Here is a 26,196-nt window from a genome sequence, read left to right on the forward strand (position 1 = left end):
TAAGGTCAAGTTTTTTATTGTAATAGCGACAGAACTACAAATTGCAGCATGTATCAACAGATTATCTCCACTGCCACATTATTTTGCTTTGTCACCAAAAAAAGTGTGGAAGTTTGCTGCAACTCCTTGCTTATGATTGTTCCAAGGAGCTACCAAGAAAGGAAAGGGGTCATATCTGAACCCTGAGAAAAAGGATAGATCCATTAAACTCTAAAACAGTACAGCATAATATATGTTTAATAAAACTGAGTAAATTATTGCCAAAGCAAGTTCCCACTTTTGCTTCCATGCATACAAAACAGATGCTTGGCTCAAGTGGATTCCAGTTTATCAAAATATATGCAACTTCTCTCTTACAGCCATGATAACTCAAAGAGTCGCCAACTATTACACAGATGCTCACAGTGTTATACAGCATGGGAATTTCTCATCCCTAAGCAATGTAGTCATCTTGGCCGCCAGTTCAGTTTCAAACAACAAACCTTTCTTGTTGGTCCCCATGATATATTATTTTATTATTCTAATCTGTTTGTTTAAAATATTTAGGGGTGCTCATATGAAAGTGGTGAATACTCTCATCATAATTATGTCCATCTTTATAAGATCCAAACCTAAGAAAAATATTCCATAAGGCAAAATCATTACAACAAAATTTAACTCACGCAATTTGATCACACACATCTATAGTATAGTTAATATTTCTTCTTAATGTTCTAAATAGTTTACTTCAGAAATAGGCCTCAATCCAACTTACATATAAATCATAACTTAAGTCAGCTACCCACTTAGAAGACTTTGAGGATGGATACACTTAATTACACTGATTGAATTAATGCCATGGGCACTTTATAAATGGAACTCCGGCTGACAAAGGTGAGAGATACTTTTATCCAGTAAAATCCTATGCTCTTTAAGCTTTTTCCACTGACCTCAGTTAAGATATTATTTCACCCTCCACTGTATACAAATACTGAGCTCTACTGTTAATACTGCAGATCTTTCAAAAATTATGTCAAAACTTTTTCACGTTCAGTTTAAGCCTCAAGATTTTGATTATTGCCTACGAGGCGGATTTGCAACAGTAAAATACAGTACTTATACAGAATACCAGTGCTTAATAACAGAAATAGTGGCATTGCACTTCAAAAGAATTACAATTCATGGAAAAAATTTAAACCTATTACTAAAGGCTATCATTTTTTTTCTGCTTATAGGCAGACATAAAGGAGCTAGACAAAAAAAAAAAACTCTCAGTTGAAATCAACTTTGAAAAATCTGAAATTGTAATTCTAACTTTGGGCAAGTTTCATCTAGGCAAATCTCTGCTCAGACAGGAAGCTAGTGATTGAGAGGTAAACAAAAAAGTAATTTTAACTGTTAGGTGTATATAAAATATATATCTCTACGTGTATTCTGTACTGTACAAATTAGAAATATGTTAACTTAGTAAGTTTGGCATTGATGGAAATTGTTCCTCTGCAGCAACACATTTCTCAAACCTCATGATTCTCCACAGACATTAAATCTAAAATAAACACCCTTCTCCATATTTCTCTTGGTTATGCAATGCCAGAAGAAAAAAAAACACAGCGATCAATGTTAAAGCCTTGTTCTTTTTGTCTCCAGACATATGTAACAAACTGCATCAGACATCCTCCTTGACATTTGCTCAAGTTACATAACGTATTTTAGAGTACTTATACAAAGAGCATTAAACACAGATATTGTATTTTGTGTTCTATATAATTGTGTATTAAGATCCTGATCCTCAGAGTGCTGAAAACAGGAGAGATTTGTCACCTATAAAGTGAGTTACCACATCACTTGGCAAACATCCCTATCAAATAATCTCAGAGGTTAATCATCCAGGTGAAATAACCATTATCTTCAGTTTATGGTGCAACACGGCAGACTGATTTTCCCAAGGCAAATGCCAAGTCAATGAAAAAAAAATGGAATCCGAATTCAGAAGTTACTGCCTCCTAATCTTCTGTTTGATTTGGTACTGACCACCTTAAGAACTAGTTAGTTCCTAGAAGTCATGTACATCATCTCCTTAATTTTTTATGAGATATACTGACCTGGGATTGAAATGGATGTCCTCAGGAACTTGGCTGGGATCAATGACAATTCTGTCATTGTCAGCATAGTTATCTAAGTCGTCTGGGATTCTGAATTTGGCCATTTGAACTTCTGAATCACTTAAACCAGCATGAGATATGCGGGCATAGCCCAACCTGTCAGATACAAGAAGAATTAGTTTGAAGAAGTATCTCAAGGCAGCTTCATCGGAGTCTTAATTTATGTCTTTTTTTTTTTTCTCCCAAGAGTTATTATTTAACCTACCAACATAATTTTTCATTTCTATGAATCTCACCTTCAAAAACCTTAAAGTGCTCTGTGAACATGAGCATCATTACTCAATGTCATGAGCAGAAAAACTGAGAAAGCTTCAGTGGTTGACAACAAAAATAAATTCTAGACCTAGAAACTTAATTTAGGCTTAAAATTACAGTTTTAGAATACGCATACTGGTATAAGCTCACCAATGTCACTGAAGAGAATTTGAAATTCAAGAAAGGAACTCAAGGATCAGTGGCATGAGTAACTAGAAAAATGAGATTGCAAATGGTGGGGTATTTTTGCTCAGTACCGTTACTTAAGACAGGTATCTAGTTTATTGGGTTTGCTCCTCTTACCACTGCAGAATTTGCAGTTATTTTGGAATAAGCTAAATTTCAGTCTGGTACAAACATCGGCAAGAGAATGATTTACAAGCAATTTGGTATTACAAGATACTGAGTGCATATGTCCCAGGCAGAGGAAAGTACTTCAATATTGGCTTTACACAGTTAAAATTTCCACTAAATCCAACATAAAGCTTGGTTGGATTAGATCAGCATTTTGCTTAAACAAACCCTACAATCATAGTTCATAATTTGTATCTTCTGTGTCACATACAAATTAAGGCTTAGACTTCACATTTTAGAATGAAGCTGCAAAGCCAGAGCTTGGATCCTGGAAAAAGTATTCTTATATTAACAAAACAGATTGGATCTGATGGTTTTTGACATAGAACAGTGAAACTCTTAACTTTGCCTTTGCTAGTTATATTTAGAAATACACCACTTCTTCCTGAGATTGATGTTTTGCATTACTTCATTACATACTTAACTGCTCCTACGCATCTCTTAAGGAATGTAAGAATCTCACACAATTAGCTACAGAAAAGTGTAAAATTTATTGTCATAAACTGGATTTAACATACCTCTTCTTTAACATACCTTATTACTCCACGATACATAATATAGCTACACCACCTGTCACGATCTGTACTGTCAATATCCTATGACAAAGAGGGGAAAAAAAATCAAACAAGGTAAGCTTTCTTTATGGCTAGGCTTCAAATCAGTAATAGAACCAATGTAACCAGTGTATAAACCTGCTGCAGAAAAATGTTTTGCCTAAAACATGATAGCAAGGTAGAAAGGAAAAAAAACCCACAGTATCTGACAAATCAGACTTTTTGACAAACAAATTGCAGAACTCAAATTCAAAATGAAATAATCACAGAATTTGAGACTGGAAGGGACCTTTGGAGCTCGCTCACTCCCAACCCTATGCACAATGTAACTGTGAGCAGGTTGCTCAGGGATTCGGCAGCCATGTTCTTCATATCTATGGGGATGGAGGTTTCACACACTCTGGGCCCCTCTTCTCAGTTTTGAAATACCTCATTGCAATTCGTTCTTCTACTATCTAATTGGCATTTCCATTGTGGCAACTAGTGTCCATCGCCTCTTGTCTTTTCACTCCAACTTCTCTATACCATTTCATGAGGTAGCTGAAGACTCTGAAAATGCATGTATCTCTTTGTATGCCTATTTTTAAGTCACCCATTTACAATCTTGAATTTAATGTTTCAAATATATATTATCTCTAACTGTTAAAGGAAGCACTGTTTTTGCATTACCTGGACATTTCCATTTTCTATTAATTCAGTATAATCTCTGGATCCAGGAGCTGAAGTGATATATCCTAGAAATACAACTTGCTTAGAGCTAGTCTTCAGCAACTTTGAAACAGCTATAGCCTGAAGTTTTCTGTCCAAGTCCTCTCTGAAAGAAGTAGAAAATAATTTAATATACATTTATTTTAGCTCAGATTCTTTATGCTATATCATAGTAAAACAGAAATGAGGTTGATGCCTTTTTTATTCCTCAGCATTACAGGATATGAAAGTTTACAGAAAGTGTACTGATTCAAAATGATCACCGTGTTGAATAAAAGCCACGTGGTAGTGGCAGATGCAATCAGGGTTCTCTTCCCAATCATTGTATGAGCAACATTTTTTTAAACCATAAGTTTTGGTTTTAATACCTATCTCATTACTAGGCAATGTGAGTGTAATTGCTTTTGGTTATCTGAGGCTTTGCCTCTGCCTGCACTTGAAATTTAATTGTGCTACCACAGACTGTCTGGGGCATAATAGGGAGTTCACATGCCAGCAAAACCTTTTATGATAGACAAGTCATAGTAAGAAGTAGTCTTAAAGTCCGGGTCACATGGTTTATGAAATGTAATTTAAGACCTATGTCATCCCATTAGCATTCACAACATTTGCCAAGTATTCTCCACCTTTTTAACAGATTTACGCAACAGTTCCAACATGTCCAGAAGTAATAGTATAAGTACAGCCTGGTAAAATACTGCACTGGAAAGCAGCCCTTGTCCTTGTCATAATATCTAAGATGCTTCTCTTTCACTGATTCTTCATATTAATCACTTTAAACAGTTGGTAGACTGGGCTACTGACTTTAGAATGTGATTTTGGAATTTGTAATCCCAAAATAAAATAAGGATTGAAATGCTGCTGTGCTTTCTGAATAGTAGTAATTCTGACTGGAGCAAACGCGTTAGGGAGAAGGAGCAGACAGAAAGAAGATAAAGACCATTTAAATAGAAGCCTGACCTAGATAGATGAAAAGTTGCCAGCTCACCCAACTGCTCCTTCTAGAAATACACCACTCAAAAAGATGGGTTCTTTCAAAGGACACCATTATAGAAACAGTCTTTAAAAATCCCTAGTTGGCCAGTATCTTAGTTTATGCCATCTTAATCAGCAATAATAGATGAAAAATAAGTAGTTGTGCCTGTCATTTAATTTTAAAATTCACTAATCTCAAAACACAATCTAATTTGTACTTGTTTCCCATGTGCCTCCTCCTATTTTCTTCTTCATCTTTATCTCAGCTCTCTGTGAGGAAGGGACACAGAGCTATTTTCTTCTACTTTCATGTTTCTCAGAGAGGTAATCATCTGTGTGAGACACAGAATGGAATTTCTTTTAGACTTCAGATCAGGAGTAGTTTCTGACAGATAGGCTTAGCGAAAGGGAAATCTGTAAACATGCTTGCATGCCTGCAGCACGGCTTCCACAATGGGAAAAACAAGGAGGAAGCTCAGTATGGGATAATGAGAGTTCCTACTGCTTCCTGAGCAGCTTTGTTGTATCATATAGCCTGCATCCAATTCATAAATTTACGTCTTCATTTTTTTAATACTTGTTTTAATTCATAGCAGAAACATAATCTTAGATATTGCAACAAATAGAAAATACAGCTACATGGAGCATCACAAGAATATCCCTCATTAATACTCATTACATACAATAACTCAGACATTGTTGTAAAGAACTGAAAGACACGTCCTAGCCTTCTTCATCACATAAAATCACACATAATTCTTTATTTCAGAATCCAAAGATCAGGTTTCATATAGAAAGATACTGAATGGATATTTTTGTTGCTGTTTTGAAACTGTCCTTTCTTAGAGAGCAGTTACTTATCATTTTAACAAACATCTGTTGTCCATTAATGCTATCTGTCTGTAGCTATCTGCACACATTGTGAAATATAATGGATCTGTTCCACACGCAGAAAGTCAGAAGGATGCTCTCCTGCACTCAGATGTATTTGTAGCCCTATTACCTGTTCTGGTTTGCAGAACAGTATTTTTGTCATATATCTACTGACTTGGGTATTAGGCCCAGCCATCTTTGCATGCAACATTTGTCCCTAAAAAAAAATGCATCAAAATTTCTAACTGCTAGTTGTATCTCAGTATTTCCAATATTATAGCAGAAAATTTTAAAGAGTACAAAAGAAATCCTCAAATTTCACTAAGGACAATTATGTTCAACTTTGCACAATATACACAACAAGAAGTAAATAGAATACACACTCTTCATTTCCAAAGTGAGCAACAACGAAATCAACCAGTCTCCCTGTGAAGTTGACAGTCATGGAGATGGCAGGTGCAATTTCTCCCTCTGGAGAAGGGAGAAGGTGATGGGTAGATTTTACAATTGGATACCTTGACAGTGCCATAATCCTACATGAAAAGAAGGAAAGAGTTAAATTTTCTAGTTTGCAAGCATCTCTAATCTGAACAAAGATAAATGTGAGCAGAAGTCTAATGGTTCCTAAAGTCAAACAATCAGATCAGAATTTAAACCATTTCTACTGGATATTTCTGAACTTAGATGTTTTTCCTCTAAAATATTACTTAAGTACAAGTCTAAAAACATATTACTAAATTCATTCCCAATCCAAAATAAATGGGTAAAAAAGATAATATGAGTAGGTCATAAATAAAGCAGAAAGAAGAAGAAAAAAAAAATATATATATATAAGCCCAGACATCTTTATAGGTGAACTGTGAACGGAGAGGAAAGGAATGTTGCTTTGGTATCTCAGAGGAGCACACATTCAAACCCAGACTGCCAACAACCCAAGGGCACACATCCATCTACAAAAGAATGGTGGTCTTCTGATAAGTGTATTTATAGCCCAGATAGATGAATTTTTACATTTCCAGACAAAACAGTTTTTTACTACCAGTAATTTAAAAGCATTTCATTAAAAGCAGAAGCAGGTGGAAATACATCCTTAAAGCAGGAGATTTCTCATTCTTTCAGCCTGTGTTTGGAATCAACCTTAAAGTCATTTTGCATTACGTTTTTCAAAATAGGTGATGAAGAAAATTTCAGAGAGTTACTTGTCTGTCCCATTTTGCATCATTTAAAGATACAAGCTTTGAGAGAAAAAAGTTACTGAATTCCCCTCACATACAAGAAAATTTAAATAACTGCTGCAACATCACTAGAAGTTCTATCTGCCACACAGATCTGTAAATCTCATAGAAACAAAAACAAACAAAAAAGCCCACACCATAAGACGCTATTTTTTCAAGATATCCAATAGGTAATTGGTCAAGCATTAATGTAAAAACAGACACAAAGAAGTTCTGGTCAAATAGGCACGTGCCCATTTCCCACTATACAGCCCAACTTGAATTTAATAAACTCAACATTTCTAATTACAGTTACATTTTCCAACTACTATCACACTTTTCACTCTGAAATCTGAAGTTCTCAGAATCAATGAGAAAGGCCAATCAGATTTATTATTTGGAATGTCATACTTCCAAATCTGTACATTAAGGGGCAGGATGACATCCTCTGCACCACCAGTACTGAAGTAGCTTGCAGGCAAAGGCATCAAGAATGGGTTGCTGTTAAACACAGAGACAACTTCATCTGCATTGCATTGTAATGCTAGGGAATCAGCACGTGCTCTTGAAGTCAAGCTCCAACAAGTGATTGTGCTGGAAATTATTCCAATTATTCTTTGTCTGTGTTTTAGTGGAGTATTTCCACTTATTTACTGTCCTATATCTACAATGTAAAGATGACTCACCCCCAAGTGTGATCTCTTGTACTTGGACCAAAATCTGTGTAAAATCCTAGTCTTTCTCCTAGCCACATTGTTGGATCATTGTTCCCGATGAATGGTTTAGAGGCATCGCTCTCCAGAACAGTGATAAAATCTGCACCTGAAATGGGAAAGAAAGAATTAGTTACTGTGATCTGTAAACATGATTTATATGACTACAGAACATAGTTATTCTACTTTGGATTACTTAGGGATGGACACAAGTCCTTCAGGAGTCAATCAGAGCCACTCTGGGAACAAACTGATGCCCAAACTTTCAGTCACCATAGGCTACATAGCCTCTGATGGAGACATACTCATGCCTGGATGCCATAGCTCCTCCCTGCCACATAAGCAGGCTTCACATGAGACTGTGCTGTACAGCTGGCCTGCACATAATTAATGTGATGTATTTCAAAAGCATAAGGCATTCAGTGTGTATGCAGATTAACAGCACAGTCTGTTAAGCAGTCTCCTGCTTTCACCTTAATGAACATGCGCTACATAGTGCATATGCATTTACCTCATCTACCAAATCCTATTCCTCTCTGAAGGGTCTTATGCAAGGGAAAGCAGGCTGCTGCTGCCCAGATAATTCATTAGCCTACAGCAATATTGCACCCGCCCACAAGCATAGTGACAGAAGGATTCCCAGCCCCAATGGTCCATAGACTCCACAGAAAGTTCCCTTTTCTTGGGCACCACAGGCCTGCTATGTTTGCACACTGAGGTGTAATTTTGCCACATAACAGGTTCTCCTGTGGTTTTGGCTACAACATACAGGAAGAGCTACGTGGTTCCTAAAGGAAGTAGCAGCTAGGAAAGGCCTGCCCACACTCAAAGGAAAGTTAATCATTATTTCATTTATGCAAAGCCTTTTTCTATGGACAAGTGACTCATCAGCCATATAAGAGAAAAAATGATATTGATGATCACAAACAGAGTGTTTCCTCCAACCAAAACCACCTTTGCTATCTAATAAAAATAACTACCTCTGATCACAAACAAAGTTTTTCCTCCAACCAAAAACCCCTTTAATACCTAAGGGAAAATGATTTTTAACTGAAGTGACTGTACTGGAACAGCTCACAAATTCCAGAGAAAGACCACAGATCTTGTGTTAATGCAAGAAGAGACTCAGTTAGCTAGCAGATGTTCCTGCTTCTCTCTTTCGTTGTATGAAGCCTCTCAAATATAAATGAAGCGGGGAAAAAAAAGTTACCTGTCTGATTAAGTAAATTTGCAGATCCTTCCAAATTAGACCACCCTTCATTGTCATATGCAAATCTGAAAGGCCAGATCATAGCAGAGAAATCTCTTTTTGGAACCTCAAAAAATAAAATAGAAAAAAAATGTCATGTTCAGTTTGACTCCTACATACTATACCTTTGCATTCAACAACATCATATACACAGTGCTGTAAAGGACAGTCAGAAGAGATAATTTAACTAGTATGTTTTCCTAATAAAGCTGTTGGAATTACAAAAGTCTTTAGGTATTTTTGAAAAAGATCTGCACTATTATCTGGAGGCAAAAAAATCACTGTATGAATTTGCAACAGTAATAGTAAATACACGTACATGAAAAAGAATATTTGTATCTTTCTAAGAGTAACTATTTTTTCTACTACAACTCTCAATGAGTTCTAAAAAGAAAGCCAACTGTATATGCACACATATACTTTCTACTCAGTTCTCATATTTTCTGCGTCTTTTCCTGCATTTGCCATCAGTGTTCTCTCTAAGACAAAATTCACCAACAGGAAAACATGTCCAGAGAAAGTTTCAAATGGCAAATATGTCAGGATTTTATCAAAAGAAAACAAGTCTAAGTCATAATTGCAATCACTTGCATCAGAAGTTTAATTTTATAACAGTATCAACTAAGTCATAGAACAGAAACACGTTATGTTTGATCAAAACAGCTCTAATTTTGAGTTAAAGTTACCAAATACGTAAACACTTTCAGACAGCTTGTTAGTAACCTAACTACTAAACTATGTGAGCATAAGGCATATTTGCAATACTCTTTTTTTTTTTTTTTTGCCAGATAGGAAACTGGAATCTTCCAATTTTTATCCAACTGTCTTCATTAGTCTGCATCTAATCTAAGTCAGACAGACAGAGGTTCAATTCAATATACAGAATACCTTCAGCTGGAAGAGGCCTCACAAAGCTGTCTGGGCAAACTTTGGTGCTGCAAGGTCAGACTGCTAATGGCATTGTCCAGTCCGGTTTAGATGTGTCATGGTTTTGTGATTTTCGGTTATTGGTATTCCACATCATAACATCATGTAGTGGACATACCTAGTTCTCAGAAGAGAAGGACTACTACAGTCCCCACGGTACTTTGCTCCTTTGTTACCATTTTCCAGCCGGAGGGAAAAGATAAAAGCTCGCAGTATAAAAACTTGCAGATCACGAGACCTCGTCCCTTTTTTTCCGCCGTCTCTCGTCTTGGCAGCACCTCGCTCTCCAGCCGCCTTATCGTCGGTAGTAGAGTAAGGCCTACCTTGATTTTGGGACATTCTCTCTCTCTGTATTGAATTTATCAGCTTAAATTGTAATTATATTGTATTATAGTGTGTTGTTTTGCATTCCGATATTTTATTTAGTAAATTAGTTTGTTTCTCCTCAGATTGTTGCCGCTGTTCTTTGCTCTCAGGGCCATCTCCCTACCCTTTTCCCCTTTCCCCTTTTCCCGGGACGTGGGCCCTTGGGTCCCCCGTCCCCTTTGTCACGGAATCGGGCCTAACGCCCGTAAACCGTTGACAAGATGTTAATTCAAATAAATTCATTTATAAAAGTAACACTCAAATCAAATGCATGAGGAAAGAATCTCTCAGCTTTTCACAGTATTTTTGTTTCCTTCATAGCAGCACAATAAACCTCCAAAGACCTAGACGCTTCCCATGTTCAGCATGAATTCACAAAGTGAACTTTTTGCATATTCACTTCTGAATTATTGTTGCTGAATAGTTGGATCCTGATATAAAGACTTCTTAAGTATTAACCAACAAACCTAAGATATCACAGACACATTTCACTGTAAATTTGAAAGTTACCATTTTCATATACACGCTACTCACCCCTCGGCCCAACTTCTTTTCGTAAGTTTTATAACGTAGACCCAATCCTAACAAACCAACACCAACAAACAGCCACAACACTTCAAACAGAGAAACACAGAAAAGTTGTTTTTAAAGCAGGAAGTAATGTTACTGCAGCTAAACAGAATTGGGTATACTGCCATTCTAAGGAGTGCTACACATACAGTGGGGAATCAGTGCATTTATACTCCCACATATGCCAGGGATAATGCCATTTCAAAGTTGTGTATTTAAGAATATCTGTATGTGTGTGGATACACACTTCCATTCTCCAAAACAGAACAGGCTGAGCAGACACATATACCAACACTCCTTGGTAATATTTATATAAAAAGCATACTTACTGAAGAATGCATTACAACAGGCAAGTAAGAGCATCATGTAAACTTCCTCCCCACATTCCAGATATCCATTTGTAGCATGCAGTTTTTATTTTGTACTAACACATTGTGTGGAAAAAAATTTAGTTTACTTCTTAAGCCTCTAGTTATCAGAAAGATGTGATCCCTGCCAGACTTCCAGAGCAGTCCTTCTTTATGCATACGCACTGACAGATGCTTGGAAAAGTAATGCAGCTTCACAGAATGCAAATTCAGAGCTCATGTAGCCTTCCAAATAACCACAATGGACATTTACAAGCTGTCAGGGTTTGGCACATTGTAATTTGATAATCAAATCCCTCTGTGGTTATTTCATTTATATAGTGGCATATACAACTTACACTGACACACTGACTTCAGTTATCAATTGATAAGTCCTTCCTCATCATTCTCAGACTTGTATTATCTCTCATCTGACCCTGTAAGCATCTTTGCATCTTACAGAGAATGAAATTGCTTAACATTTACTAATGTCAGGAGCACATTCTTTCTTCTGACATCTTCCACAATAACATTTATGTAAATCTTACATAAATCTGTTCCAGAAAACTTGCATAAAAATAATCATGTAATTAGATACAGAGAGAATTATAATTATATAATACAGAGATAATTATAATTAGATACTCTTTCTCATATACCAAAATGAAATCACAAATGATGCCAAATCCTTGTTTACATTTTCTTTTGTCTCTTGGTTGGTTTTTTTTTTGGTCATGATTTAATATATTCCCAGAGGTAGTATAGTCTCTCTCACCACCACAATCATAGTGAATCAGCTCCTAGGTTAGTATATATCTTCATCAAAACCGGAGCTAGGGCAATACCAACTACAGGCCTGGCTCTAGAACTAGCACCAAAAAAATTTCTACAACATTTGCGCAAAATACTGCACTGCCTTATGCTTTGTCCTCAGATAGTATCTTAGAGTCACGGAAGAGAAGAAGTAAAATTATACTTACATAGTTTAATATATTTTTTACTCTTTTTGAAAAATGGCTTTTGGTTGCTTCTCACTTCAAAGATAGAGTTCAGGTCTTTCTTGGATCCTGCTAGAAAGTCTAGCCCAATGCATAACATAATAAACCCTGTAAAAATAGGTTATTAGCTTTTTTTGTAGAGCTCTAACTTATTAAATATTGCTCATAAATGCATCATTCATAAAATTCCAGCTGCTGTGTTACATTCAACCTTACAAATCCAACAGGAAAGACAATCCAGTCTGAGCACAAACAGAAAAATGCCATAGCAAATGCAGTAATGCAGGCAATACGAGATTAATTAAGGGAGAATATCCTACTTATCATTGTCAGATAGTCACCTTACCTATGCCTGCAAGGTCTTGCAGGCATACTGCAAAGCAATAATAGTTTTAATTTATATTGATGACACAAGCATTGCTCCCCTTAAAATCAGCTTGTTACATCAAGCACGGCACTGATGATAAGTATTTCAAAATAATAATTTCAAAACAGTAGTACTGCAGTGAGAATTCAAAGCTAAAAGATTATTTGAAACTCCACTGAATACCTATAGCACACAAAAGCCATGAAGCTCAAAACTATAATTTTTGTTGTTGCTGCTGTTGTTTTTCAAATAAGTTTCTGCTAAGCTTTAATACACGTGAATCAGATAGGACCTGAGAGACAGACAGGATGCTGCAAGCCTATTAAGCCCACTGATGACTAAGGACAGACTTAAAGCTAACAAAAATATCTAGCCAAAGCGCCTTTCATATCACAAACTCTAATCTTGACTACAGTGAGCTCCAAAATACAGATCACGTTTGGGTTTTTCAGGAGGAAATCAAGGAGGGCTGCTGACACTGATGGAGCTCAGAACTGTTCTCATTCTTCCCTTGCAACTCAGCAAGATCACAGCATCACCAGATAACTTTTTGGTCCCCAGCATTAGACTGCATTGGGTGCAAACTGCAAGCTTCAGAGCTTGTCTCATTATTCACTATGGAAACACAGAGATATTTTAACTCAGCTGGTACTACTGGGTACCACTGTAGAACATTCTGTCAACTTTCTTCTGTTAATGAAATATTTGCTTATGCCACGTTTTCCCTTCCTCTGTTCATGCACCAGCAGGGAGAACAACATAAAACAGAAAGATTTTTAATCCTTTGATCCGGAGCAAAGCAATTTCAACAAACCTCTCCACTTGTGTGCATCCTGACACCTACTTCCATAGCTCCCCGAGTACACTTTGCCAGCACACGCAAGCAAAGATTGATCTTTGTAGCACTGCAGTATAGTTGCGGGGTCCTAGGTCAAAGAGGCTCACACAGGGTGGATTCAGTATGCTAAATACTTCCAGGCTCCCCCTGACAGCTACAACTCTCAGATCAGCTCAGTGCTGTCAAAGTTTACCAGAATTAATCTGGACAAGAGCAATTAAGTTACATTTACATATTACAAATTCTTAACATACTAGCTTGATGAAAGAATACACTGTTGATTTTAGATGTCTGTTAAATCTGCAAATGAACCGCTTTGTCACCAAGATACAATTAACATGTTTCTATACAGGAACTCCAAGAGCAATTGCTCAACAGTTAGTTCAGAAACAGTATAAGCAGACTGCAGCAGGATGGGAGGTAGCATCTAACTGCTGTTATGTATTTTCCTTTGGACAGGTAATGCAGATTAATATTACAAGCTCTTATCTCATCCCTTAGGAGCTAAAGCATCCCATTATCCACAAAAAAAAATGTGGGAGTATAATGAACAGGGTAAGAGCTCTGCTGGTGGAAGCATATGTCTTCAATATCTTTGTGTCATAGTTAATTAACTACAGAATTCATGTTTTATTTCACAGTTATAGCTGAAGATAAAATAACCATTACTCATTATTTTGTTTTTGGCCCTACATGCTACATTAGGTGTAAAAGTTGACAAACAAGGAAGATGGGTCTAGTGTAATGCAAAGTGGGTATGCACAAAACCCTTCTCAAAGGGAGAGTACTTCAAAGACATTGAAGTCGATGGGCAACCAGAAATTTGACCCCTTAGCATTATGTTACATCACAGTGAAGTAGCACAGAAGTTTTGAATATAATGATCTTACTTTCATTGTCACTTTCCCCAGTGCTGTTCCCTACCCAAAATGCGGCAAGAGAAAGGCAGGATATTGGACAGGAGGAGAAAGCAAGAAATAGCACCTGCACCTGAAAGAAACCAGAATTAAAAAAAAAAGCAGTTTTCCAGAAAGCCAGGCTGTAAGGGAAGCACAGCAATAAATACATAGCCTCATAATATAAATTGCATGTCTTTGATAAGCAATGGAATGGCATCAGAAAGCCAAAAATCACATTCTCACATCTAATAAGCTCAAGTACTGCCTGCCATCAGCTGAAATGGGTTAAGTTCACAAGTTTCTTTTTGCCAGAGAGAAACTTAGGACCATCTCTCTGTTTCTAATTCACCTGGCAGGATCATTGAATAATCACAAGAGTATTTCAAAGGAAGTGATAGAGAGGGATTTTATATAATAGCTTTTCTTTTGTCAAAGCATTACTCAAAAAAGCATTTAATACTTCCCTGCCACATGCTTTCTTCCTATAACTCCAAAAAAATAAAACCAAATGAACAGAGCTAACAATTTATAGAGGCCCCCTGGATTGCTTACAGAACAAAGGAAACTGCAGTAAATGTAATGGAACCCTTCTCAAAATATAACAAACCAAAGTCCTGAGTGATTGCTGAAATATGTGAAGCACTACCTACAAACTAAGAAACTAGACTGGAGGAAAGTGGTTGAAAGGCATTTCTGAAATTTGAAACCATTGAAGCAACAAGTCAAGCATGGCATTCATTAATCCTTTTGAAAGACAATATGGGATAATGTGTCACATTTTCAAATGTGCCACACGCTTAGCCCAAGATAACGTTTAGCACTCCTTAAGTGGTATTAGTGAAATATGCTATAGAAACACATTAATACCTACTAAGAAAATTATCTTGGAGACAAAACTAGAAAGGGTTGCTTTCATTTCCACCTCCCCACCTTAATCAAGAGGTCATTTTGCTAAACTCTTTATATTTGCTCACCTCAATTCTTCCTCATTGGCAAATATATGACAATTTCCTTTCTTCTCCCATCCCTCTTCTGTTTGTCCACATATTTCTGACACTGCAGGCTTATCAACATTCCTCCGAATATGCTGGTATGTCCACAAAGCATAAGGTACAATTACGTGGAAATAAAGCTCAGGTCTCAAGTGCAGACTAGCTAGATGAGCAGGATGCTGCACTTCGGTCCTCAGAGCAGGACTAAATAAGGTGCTGAATTATGTTACAGCCCCAGAAAGAATTAATAGCCTCCCTAAGCCACCAAATTTCCAGCAAGTACATTGTTACCTGAGGTACCAAACTGCAATAAAAGGTGGCTAGCACACAGATGCAGTCACGCCCTGGATTGCAGTGCAACCATATTTTTTGGGTGACTGATTAACAGCTTTCTTTCTCGTGTACTTATTTATCAGACTTGTATTTTTCCACTTTTTTGTGTTCTCTCAACTTAATTTCATTTTCCACCCACGTTTTAAACTATGTCTGACAGCAAAGAAACAAGTAGGTTTTGTTCCATGTTTCACTAATTTTCTCATAGGAACTCTTACCATAGAGCATTTGGAAATAACCCTATTTTCTATATTTTAAATATCTCACTGAGGCTGAAGCAAGCGTATTAATATTCGTTCATAGTCATACATGTACCTAAAAGAAGATGGGAGCTTTCTCTAGCGTAAACTCCTCCAGGTACAAATTTATAGGCTGTACACCATACACAGAAGAATAATTCAAGAACATAGGTGAACATGGCTGTACTCATGGCTTTTCCAGGATGCAGACAGCCAACAAAGCGTCCAGCCAGATGAGGCCACACACACATAGTAAAGACAGCAAGAATGTTGCCTGCAACAGCAGCGCTCCATGTCTGTAAGTAAAGGAGACCAGCTGAAGATGCTATACCTGTGAATGGACAGAAAAAAAAAGTCAGTCTCAGTCAGCTATGTTATCTGCCCTCTCCTTTAAAACATTTACTGGGAGGAAAAAAAAAAATCTGGGACATGTAACAGTGCTTTGCAGTCATGAGAACTGTATCACTAGAAGGATGAATATCGTCTCCGTTTTCTCCACATGTCATTCCCTTACAGGTTGCTTACTGATCTGAAAGAGTGCAGCAAAAAGACTGCAGAGAAATACCATTAAGAACCAAATTTGAACTGTCTTTCTTACATAAAGCTCTTCCAATACATCAGTTATTATGCAGTTTTTAAGATGTTAATAGGTCTGCCTATCATAGAATGTTTACCAACTTTGATGTGTTTACATCAAAAATCAAATCTCATACTCACATTACAGTCTGAACACACATTTCTTAAAACTAACATCTGCACCAAGAGGTAAATTATTAGGGCAAGTGACAGTTTAAGCATTGCCAATTCTTGTGCTTTTACTGAGACTGTGCTGATATTTGTGATTTTATTTTGGCTTCTGAAGAGAAGTAGTTCTAGGAGAAACTCAGTTCACATAAAATTTTACTCTTCACAGCTGTGAAGAGTAACTCAAAAGTATTGGCTCTTAAATGCTCCAAAGGAGAAGGTGAATAACAAAAAAAAACAAAACATAATGTTCCATGTCCTTTGGTTTCCATATTTTGAGGTTCCAATTATTATTAAACATTTGTAGAAAGTACTGCTTTGTCTTCTTGATGAAAACGATCCACAAACAATCAGCTAAGACCAAAAAGAAGCACTGTTTTTTTTCAACATCATTTATGCCAGTCAATTTCTCTTAGATGTGTCTACAAGCTAAACCAAGTTGCATCCATCCACGCTGACAAAATATGGAAAAACAACACCCCTCTACGAGTCAATAACAGAACAGTTTTGATCTCCTCTATGGCTTGCTCCATGGCTTTTGTGGCACATCTATAATTTCTCTCTGAAAATGGATGTCCAGATCCAGCACTCAGACCCCTTTTCCCACCACCCAAGACCCACTGTACGCAGATTGATTCACCAATACATTGCTTCTGTGCAAAAGCAACTGCTTTTGTGTTCTTACTATTTTATTGCCAGGAAATCTTGGCAACTGAGGAAGCAAGCTGTAACCTTGCCTCTAGGTGAACTGCCCATCACATTACAAGTTATTGCGCCTCCTGCAGAATCCAGGGGCTTGTGTCACCTCAATTCCATAACCCTAGCTGTAGCCTTACACAAGGCAGACGATGAGAATCAAGATGCTACTCATGGGAACAGAAATTTAGCAAGGGATTCTGAAGAGAACAATGCTCTGCAATTGCCTGGAGATTTGGCCTGCAACTCTTAGTCAACTGGTCAGACATGCACATGCTACAGCCAGTGATAAAGAAGCTCTGATTAACAATTCACTTTTCTGACGTGGGATGTAGGATCTAAGGGCATGACTAAAAGTAATAAAAACAAAAATTCTGCTCCAGACTTGCTCCTACCTATTAGAAACCAGGCAAAACTGGCAACAGAGGACCAACTCCAAAATGAAAGCATCAGTCCATGAGCGAGACCCAACAGAACTGTACCTCTAATTTAAAAAAGAAAAACAAAAAGGAAAAATAAATCATACACTACTATAACTTTATTTTATAAACATCTGGCATTCAAAAATAAACTTTTAGACATGGAAGTAAGGATGGTTGGTAATATTTTATAATCCTTTTATTTTAAACAGTGCTCAACTTAAGTGTAAAATATCTTTGTTTCACACCCTGATACATTTTTCCCCTTTACCAGATTAAAAAAAAACAGTTGAACATAACAGCCATTCAACACAGTGTATAAAATGAGTTCTGTTCAGCAGCATAAGCCTATCACTGATATACTGGGTACAAAAGAAAAAAAGCACTGATAGAAAGTGCAAGGAAGGAAGCCACCCTGAACAGAAGCATTGTGGTCTCTTCAGATAGGCTCACCAGGGCAGTGGTCACAGCACCAAGCCTGATGGAGTTCAAGAAGTGTTTGGACAATGCTCTCAGACATAAGATTTGGATTTTGGGTGGTCCTGTGTGGAGCCAGGAGCTGGGGCTCAGTGATCCCTGTGGGTCCCTTCCAACTCTGGATATTATATGATTCAATGAAATGAAATAGGGACTGTGCAGTGTCTAAAATCACTAACAATCTTGAGTAACTCTTCTAAGTGCTAATTCTAAATTATTAACAACTCACCTACAGCTACACATAATTGGCTATCAGAATAACTAAGCCACTCTCTTTCTAGGTTTTGGAACTCAAGTGAGCAATTAACAGCATTAAGACTTAATTCTTTAGGCCTAAAATTTCTGCAGAAGCATGTCCTTTCATATTGCACACAGGTGCTTAATAATAAAAGAAAAAAAAGCAAACAAACTCCAAGGTACACTATTTCCTATTACCCTCTTGATGAAATCAACTGCCAGATTCATTTATTGTCCGTTATAGACGCATCTCATTCATAAGCCCTTCAACTTCAGTCCTAATTTTAAAATGATTTTGTAGTATGGCTGATCATGTTTTATTATCGTGAATGTAAAAATCATTCTTGAACAGAAAAATCTAAGATTGATTTGCATAGATGCAATTCTCGGAAATATCAGAAATGTTGTCAATACCACTTGGCCCCAACTCTTAAGTCCTCTGTGAGAAGTATCTTGAACACAGTTTATTCTACACAAACTTTTATACCATCAGCCTCATTCTAGTAACCTAGCTCCTTCCAGTAATGCACTAAGTAATACAACATGTCTGTTTTCTCACTTTTGGCAGAAATAAACTAAGTTGTACATGCATCTCAATCCAGTTGATTTTTAATTCTCACCCACTGTGGCACTGGTTTTCGATTACTGTTTTGTTCAAATAATTAAAAACAACAAAGACTACAAACAAACAAAAAAAAACCATAGGCACTTACCCATATGGATTAGGATCTGGACCTTTATGTGGATGTCCGCTTACTGCCCATCTAGAAATTAGCGAGACCTCCCCAAATATCCAAACGGTGAGGAACAGGAGGCTGCCAAAAGCAACTCCTGACAAAAGCCAATTAGGCTGTGAGACAGACTCCCTAACTGTGTTACCAGTAGTGTTTGCTCCTTGTTTCCTCTCGTCTTCAACTAGAATAAGAATAGGAATGTAGCTGAGCGAAGCGTCAAATAAGAACAAAAAGGATTATTAAGAAACAGCCAAGATTACAAGATTACCAGAATAAATTAGACAACCACAAAAGCTAATTTATCTGATTGCTCATGAAGATTGATAAGACAAAAAATCTCTAGAAATAAATTCCTAGGTATACCAGGAAAAGCTACTGATCTCAAGTATACAAAAATGGCAACCTGCCCATAGGATTATTCTTCATCTTACTGGAATGCAAAACATTCAACTGGCTTTGAAAATCAGCAAGAAAGTTATTAGAATTTGTTCAGAGGATTCTGTTCTCTGAAACCCTAAACCCTGATAAGAACAGAACCTGACACTTCCAAAGAAGCCAGAAAAACTCCCTTCCTTCTCTTCTCCTTTTTCCTCACTCATTTAAGGAGAAAGGAGTGCCTTTAATTGCACTGACATACTGTTTTGTCACACAGGAAGAAGACAGACTCACTTTCTCATTTCCTACAGTAGATTCCCTTTGTAAATTATTATGAAAGTTGAGGCTTAGCTTAAGTCACAAAACACAATGTAAACACACAACGCCAACTTATACCCACTTACACATAGACAAGGTTTTATCTTGCAATTAATTCATTCAGGTTACACTGAGAAGGAAGGAGCTTCTGAGAATTTAACATGAGCTGCCCTAACTAACCAAGCCAGCCTCACTGTCCTCCTTGATGATACTGCCTTCCCAGTTTTAAAGCGTGATTACCATATACCAGCACTGACTGCCGTGTACTCTGCCCGGATGCTCCAAGAACTTAGATGAATTTTGACCAGGACAATTTGCCCGTTTTTTCAACTCTTTTTGTTTACTTTGCCACATCAGCCATTCCTTAGCTTTATCTTGTCTCCCTTCTCTGTCAAAAAATTTGTACTGACAGAAGAACTGAAACAGCAGACTGAATTAGGAAAATAACAGTAACACCACAGATGTTTTCTGCTAGGGAAAGGATAATCCATTCTGGTTTTATAGGTCTATGTTATTTCTGTGTTATGCTGCTGCATTATTGATACTGCAATTAGTTGGCATTTCCAGCTTACTTACTACAGCTTGTACGGTTTGTAAAGCAGATTCTGTCATGTTTTGAGAAACTGAAAGTACCTGTGGTTTGTAAAGTCTGTAATACTTGTGCATTAGACTGCTTTAAAAAAAAAAGTAATACATAGACAGGTATACCTGAGAATGTCTTCATAACTGCTTTCCTTGCCATAATGCTTTTACCTGAATAAATTCGCTCCACTGCTGCTACAAAACCAAGTGTCAGCATGACAGTATTGGCAGCTTGCGAGCTCCAGACTGGGTTTAGTGATGTATACCAGATTCGAAGAACAAGGAGCATCATCTTGCCAAGAATGAAGCACCATATCCTGATGAACCTGCAAGAATCAGTTTTAGATCACCGACACATTTGAAAGGGGGAAAAAAGCAATCTTGTTCTCTGAGGGAGGAAAAAAAAAAAAACAACAATACATATTTTAAGATAGAGAGATGTAATTTATAATTCCTTCAGTACAAAAAAATACCTTTGTAAACTGTTTCCTGACCACCATGTTACTGTTTGAACCAGCAATGAGGACGAAACACCAGCAGCCAAGATGAACAGTCTAATTGAAGCATTTGGTGCCTGGTATGATGCTAAGCTCCCTACAAACAAACACACACACACACACACAGAGGTTGCTTTAATGGGCAACAGGGAACTGGTAATTAGGATTTCTTGTGCATTAGTTCAATCTTATCTCTCTCTATATAGAGATATATATATATAATTGGCTATATAGAGATATATATATACATGTATATATGACATTAACAGCAGTCACTATTTTCAGGAAAAAAAAAAAACACATGAAGAGATTATTTGAGACTGCAGAGATTGCCTTAATTTAAATATTTATGGCCACTGATTCCATAAAAAAAATATGAATAAATTATCTAAGCGTGCAGATATTTCAGGACAGTGCACTTGCATGAATTAAAAATCATAAAACTTGAGGTTTATCCTTTTTAAAAAGAAGCAGTCACCATGCATTACACAAGGATTAGAAGGCAATTGATCTTACTGAGTGTGAACAAGATCTGCTTTGGCCCAGCATCTTCCTCCAGAGTCATCAAACACAGCCTGTTCCTTCTTGTTACTGAAGAGCTTAACTCCACTGTCACGGAACCGGGCCGAACGCCCGTAAACCGTTGACACTCTCCCAGTTACTGAAAGAGACACTGCACGTGTCCTCCATTTCTCAAGGCACAGAAACCTCATTTTTATCAGCAGATTCAAATAGCAGGTTTACAGTTCAAGTGACAATGGGTCATGCACTTTCACGTAACTTCAGTCTTCGTGGCAAATTGTGACCCAGGACTAGTGACAAACAGAGGGAGAAGAAACATTGTCTGCTGCCAGCCCTTTGCTAAGTTACTGTGAGTCAAAATTGAAGAGATATTAAGCAAGGAAGGGTAGAAATGGAGCTGCTGATCCTGGCGCTGCATGCTAGGAATTCCCCAGCTGCCTATTTGCTCATTTCACTTACAGCAAAAGACACAAAGCTAAGAGCAAAGATGGCAAAACGAAATCATTAAGTGTACTGAATGACGTTCATGCACAGACTTCAGCACAGGTTGCACGTACAGTGCACAGAGCTTTCTTGCTGCATTCTGCTGAATTCTGCAACTCTGCCTCTTCAAATCTTTCATCATTTGTGCTTGCCAGTTTAGAGCTAGCGTGGGTTTGCCTATTTACATTAGACACACCTTTGGCTGCTGAGCAAATACACCCAAAATGTAAGTATCTGACCAAACATGTAAATCTACTGTATGTGTTGTCTGAAGACATAGGCTCACAAGGACACTACCCGAAGGGCTGTTGTTTGTGGTTTTTTAAGAGAATGCAAAGTAGCGTGAAAGGATATGGAAATCAATACAAAAGCTTAAGAGAAAATAAAGATTCCTGAAAAGATAAAAAGTAAGTGAACAACAATGAAGGAGAAGGGAAGGTCCTTTTTATTAAAAACAAATTTAAAAAAAAAATTCTAAGCATTCTGGGTTTAGCTAAGCATGAAGAATTTCCCATTTTCTTTTACTGTGAAATTAAAGACTGACTGTTTCCGGTGGAATAGTTTGCAGCATGCATGGGGTCTTTCTGAGGTGGTAAAAAAGATCAAAAGAGAAAGAAGTGAGAAGTGTCTAGGTATGACGATGGAAAGAAAGCAAAATGAGTTGAGGGACAGGAGAAAAAGAAGCACAGTATGGTAGGACAGAAATTATTTAAAATACAAGTGGCAAAAACCAAGTAAAAAGATTCATATAGACATTCCTAAAGCCCAGCGCTGCCTGTGCAAGTGTATCTGGATAACTTAAAGGGTTTTGAGAACCTGCAGTAGGGAGGTAAGAGTGAGAATCACCACTTGATGCTCAACTCTTTGCTAGGAACAAAGAAAGTGAGAAGCGTCATTTCACATCTTCCCCAAATGCTGATGTTCACTGTGGAGCAACAGGAAAGCTGAATACAGTACAGCAGAACTGTGTAGAGTAGCCAAGGGGGTACAATGTTAGGAGTGTCTGGGAGGTGGGAATAGCAGGAAGACACAGTCACTGCGGGCTTCCGATAACCTAGGCAGGAATGAAGGGGAGGCCTTACCTGCATACAGCAATGCTCACACTACCCTGGCTGAGGATGCTTATAGCCACAGCCTCCTCATGCTCTGGAGTCTTCCTATGACCACCTTCATTAACACATCCTTTCCTCCAGCTTATTACTGAAGGTGCTAGCTTTTTGTTCATGGTTCATACCTTCAGGAGAGTGTGATGCAGGTGAGTAAACAAGTATAACCCAACAGACTTTACACAGCACAACAAACCCATCAACTGCTCTTTCTGTTTAGCAGAACAAGAATTATATGCATTTAAGCAATTTCTACCTCTTCTGGCAAAGTGAACTGGTAAATGCAACAAGATGATCCGAATGATCCATCTTGAATAGACGTGGCAAATTGCATATTACCGTGATATCTGAAGGAACGCAGAGTGCAGTTTGAAATGCTTATTCATTTCTAGTCTCTAGAAGCAAATCCCGTAGAAAGCAATGCATTGAGCACTGCTACAGAAAGGTAAAGCGCAAGACCCCACTCACTGAAAAGCTTATTAAAAAAAGAAGTATCAGAATGGATAGGAGAGAAAGAGCAGAAAAATAAAAGAACAACATTTCATCTGAAGTCATGACACCAATAAGCTGTATTCAGTTCTAAAGGTAAGAAACAACAATTCTTCAAAAAAAAACAAAAAAAAACAAAAAAAAACAGTGATGGAGACAGAGTAAATAAGATCATCCTTTTCTGTTCTCTACCAGTAAGAGAGGAAAATCATATGGAAAATGATTCTCTGGTTATCATCCTATATTGATAAATAAGGAGTCAGGAACTGCAGCTTCAGAAAGAGACAGGAAACCACCCAGCAGCAGTGTTCTCCCTTTATGCAGGATGGATACCCTCGTCTCCTCTGACTTCATACAGGTGCTGCAGACTCATCAGTAATAACATGCCTCCCAACAAACTTCCAGAAAATCAACAAGACCTAAGACTTGCATTAGTTCGCTGAAGAATGAAAGGGAACCCGGCACATCTTGGGTTAGGACGGAACGTGTGGGATGGGTGGCAAGAAGTTCTAACCTGAATTTATGATCAAACCCTTTTCTTGTGCAACTGACAGAATGCGTGAGTCATGTCACATGCAGGGCGAGCCTACAACCCCAGCAATACAATGCACGCATACATATACACTTAATGAAGGGGAAAAAAAGAGTCATCTATTCCAGGATTTCAAAAGTAAATCTAATAAAAAGAACACTTAATTTGTGGCAGATTATGTTAATAATATCCCCAATCTATCTATTGTTAGACACAAAGAAATGCTATACAAAAAAAGCACTTGCTCTACTGATCTCTGTTGCAATACTGAAAACCTTTTTCCTATTAGGCATTTGTAGTAACTTAAAAGCTTCTAAAAATAAAGGTGAAATGAGATTGCCTTTAATTACTCTGTACTCATCTAAAAACTACCACAGTGGATGCAAAGAATGTACCCAAGAGCTCAAGAGAAAAATAAGACTTGAATTTGGGAGAGCAAGAACTTCTTATTCCTGCATCGTTCCAGAATCCTCTGAGTCTTGAGGAAACTTGCAATATTTATTCTTATGGTTTGATAACAAGGGGGGGATCTGCAACTCACAGCAGTGCGTACTTACCAACCACAGTCAGTCTCAGAAAGGCTAGGATGTACTTGTTGTTAGCCAGCCTCCAAAAAGGACCAATTATCAGGAATACTGGAGAAAAGAAGGCAACTGCAAAAACTTCTAAACCTGTGAGTGCCAGTGTCTGGAGGGGGAAGTAATAGATCATCGGTGGCAGGGCATGGTAAAGAGACCAAGAAATGTAGCCTAAAAAAGAAAAGGAAAAAAATTAAAAGAGTAATACATCGTATATTGCATAGTGTTGTTTCCCGGGGATTACCAGATATGTACCATTTTATACCTCTATGTGCAGAATACTAAATAATTTTTAAAGCAGTTCAGGTAACAACAGGCTGCCGTTACCTTTAAAGAAAGCATTCCTTTAAAGAAGTATTTGCCACTTCAAGTTAAAGGAATACATATTATCAGGAAACAGGACGATAAGAGAACAGCTCTTCTCCGTGCGGATGGCAGTAGCACCCGCTTTGACCTTCAGCGAGGATCGCCCAACCCAGGGAAGGGGCAGCTCCAAGGGGGAACGACGCACCTCAGTAAGTAACCCGCTGCAGTGCGGGGCTCCTCAGCGGTGGGCCGGCGGCTAGCTCGGCGTTCTGACACATCCCGCCCGGCGCACAGGCTGGGCACTGACGCGTGAGGACTCATTGGCTCCGCACACAGAGACGCGCGGCACCGCGCTGCGAGTTGCCGTACGCTTTGCGGGAGGTGCGCCGAGTCCGAGCCCGCTGCCAGCCCCAGGTGCGGAGCTCGGGTGACCACGCAGCGCTGCCGCTCGCTCTGGGCGGGCTCTGCAACACCCGTGCAAACAGCGAGCCGCCAGCATGCACGAGTGCCCGCACTGACCCGAGGGACACCGGGCATGCCGGCAGCGGAATTGCCACGGCCATACGGAGGGCGCGTGCAGCAGAGGAGGAGGAGGAGGTGGGACGGCTGCCGCCGGGCTGCGTGCAGCACACGGACCTCGGGGCGAGGGCTCGAGCGGTCCCGGTGCGACCGCCGCCCCTTCCCCGTCGGGGCGCGGGACGGGCGCCGGCCGCTCCCTGGACAGCGCCGTCCTCCCGAGCTCCGAGGAGCCGTTAACCTCCCCCCGGCCCCGCCGTCACCTACCGAGCAGGCTCTCCGAGAGAACGGCCCTCCACAGGGGACCCATCGCGCCGCCCGGACGCTTCGTCCCTTTTCGGCCGGGAGCCGAGCTCCGAGTGCCGGGAGGGTGCCCCGCCTCGCCCGGCACGCGGCCGCCGCCGAGCGGGCACCGCAGCGCCGCCTGGCGGAGCGCCCGGCCCGGCCCCGGAGGGCTGCGGGGAACCGAGGGCCGCGCCGCCGCCCGGTCGCGAGCCGGCAGGGAACATCGCCCCGGCTGCGGGAGCCGCTCCCTCGGGAACAGCTGCGGCTCGCCGAGGACGGTCTCCCTTTCCCTCCTGTGTGGGGAGGAAGAGCGCGGACTGTTGAGAAACAGCTTGCTCGGCAGCACGTAGTTACTGATTTACTAATGATTTATGATGTAATGATGTAA

General features: G+C 38.9%; 1 protein-coding gene across 2 annotated transcripts; it reads right to left on the minus strand.

Annotated features, from left to right (window-relative positions):
- Positions 1-25,942, minus strand: CWH43 (cell wall biogenesis 43 C-terminal homolog). Of its 2 annotated transcripts, XM_021397293.1 has the most exons (16): positions 25,791-25,942; positions 24,681-24,872; positions 20,968-21,088; positions 20,666-20,820; positions 19,199-19,400; positions 17,748-17,836; positions 15,989-16,243; positions 12,227-12,352; positions 10,864-10,943; positions 8,998-9,103; positions 7,761-7,896; positions 6,244-6,393; positions 3,974-4,118; positions 3,285-3,346; positions 2,082-2,237; positions 1-611 (listed from the first exon to the last, which is right to left on the minus strand). In XM_021397293.1, exons 1-16 carry the CDS (start codon positions 25,831-25,833, stop codon positions 521-523), a joined length of 2,109 nt encoding a protein of 702 aa, XP_021252968.1. In that variant the 5' UTR covers positions 25,834-25,942; the 3' UTR covers positions 1-520. The 2 variants fall into 2 exon arrangements, with proteins under 2 accessions (XP_021252968.1, XP_021252969.1); XM_021397294.1 differs by lacking the exons at positions 20,968-21,088; positions 25,791-25,942 and having other exon boundaries at positions 24,681-24,807.

The sequence above is a fragment of the Numida meleagris genome, chromosome 4 (genome assembly GCF_002078875.1).
Source record: "Numida meleagris isolate 19003 breed g44 Domestic line chromosome 4, NumMel1.0, whole genome shotgun sequence".
Lineage (NCBI taxonomy): Eukaryota > Metazoa > Chordata > Aves > Galliformes > Numididae > Numida > Numida meleagris.

Coding starts and splice junctions, on each gene's coding strand:
- CWH43 (XM_021397293.1), bottom strand. CDS start 25,833: ATGGGTCCCCTGTGGAGGGCCGTTCTCTCGGAGAGCCTGCTCG. Junction 6,394..7,760: donor ACAAGAGATCACACTTGGGG/GTGAGTCATCTT, acceptor CTTTTCATGTAG/GATTATGGCACTGTCAAGGT. Junction 3,347..3,973: donor TAGAAAATGGAAATGTCCAG/GTAATGCAAAAA, acceptor TCTTTGTCATAG/GATATTGACAGTACAGATCG.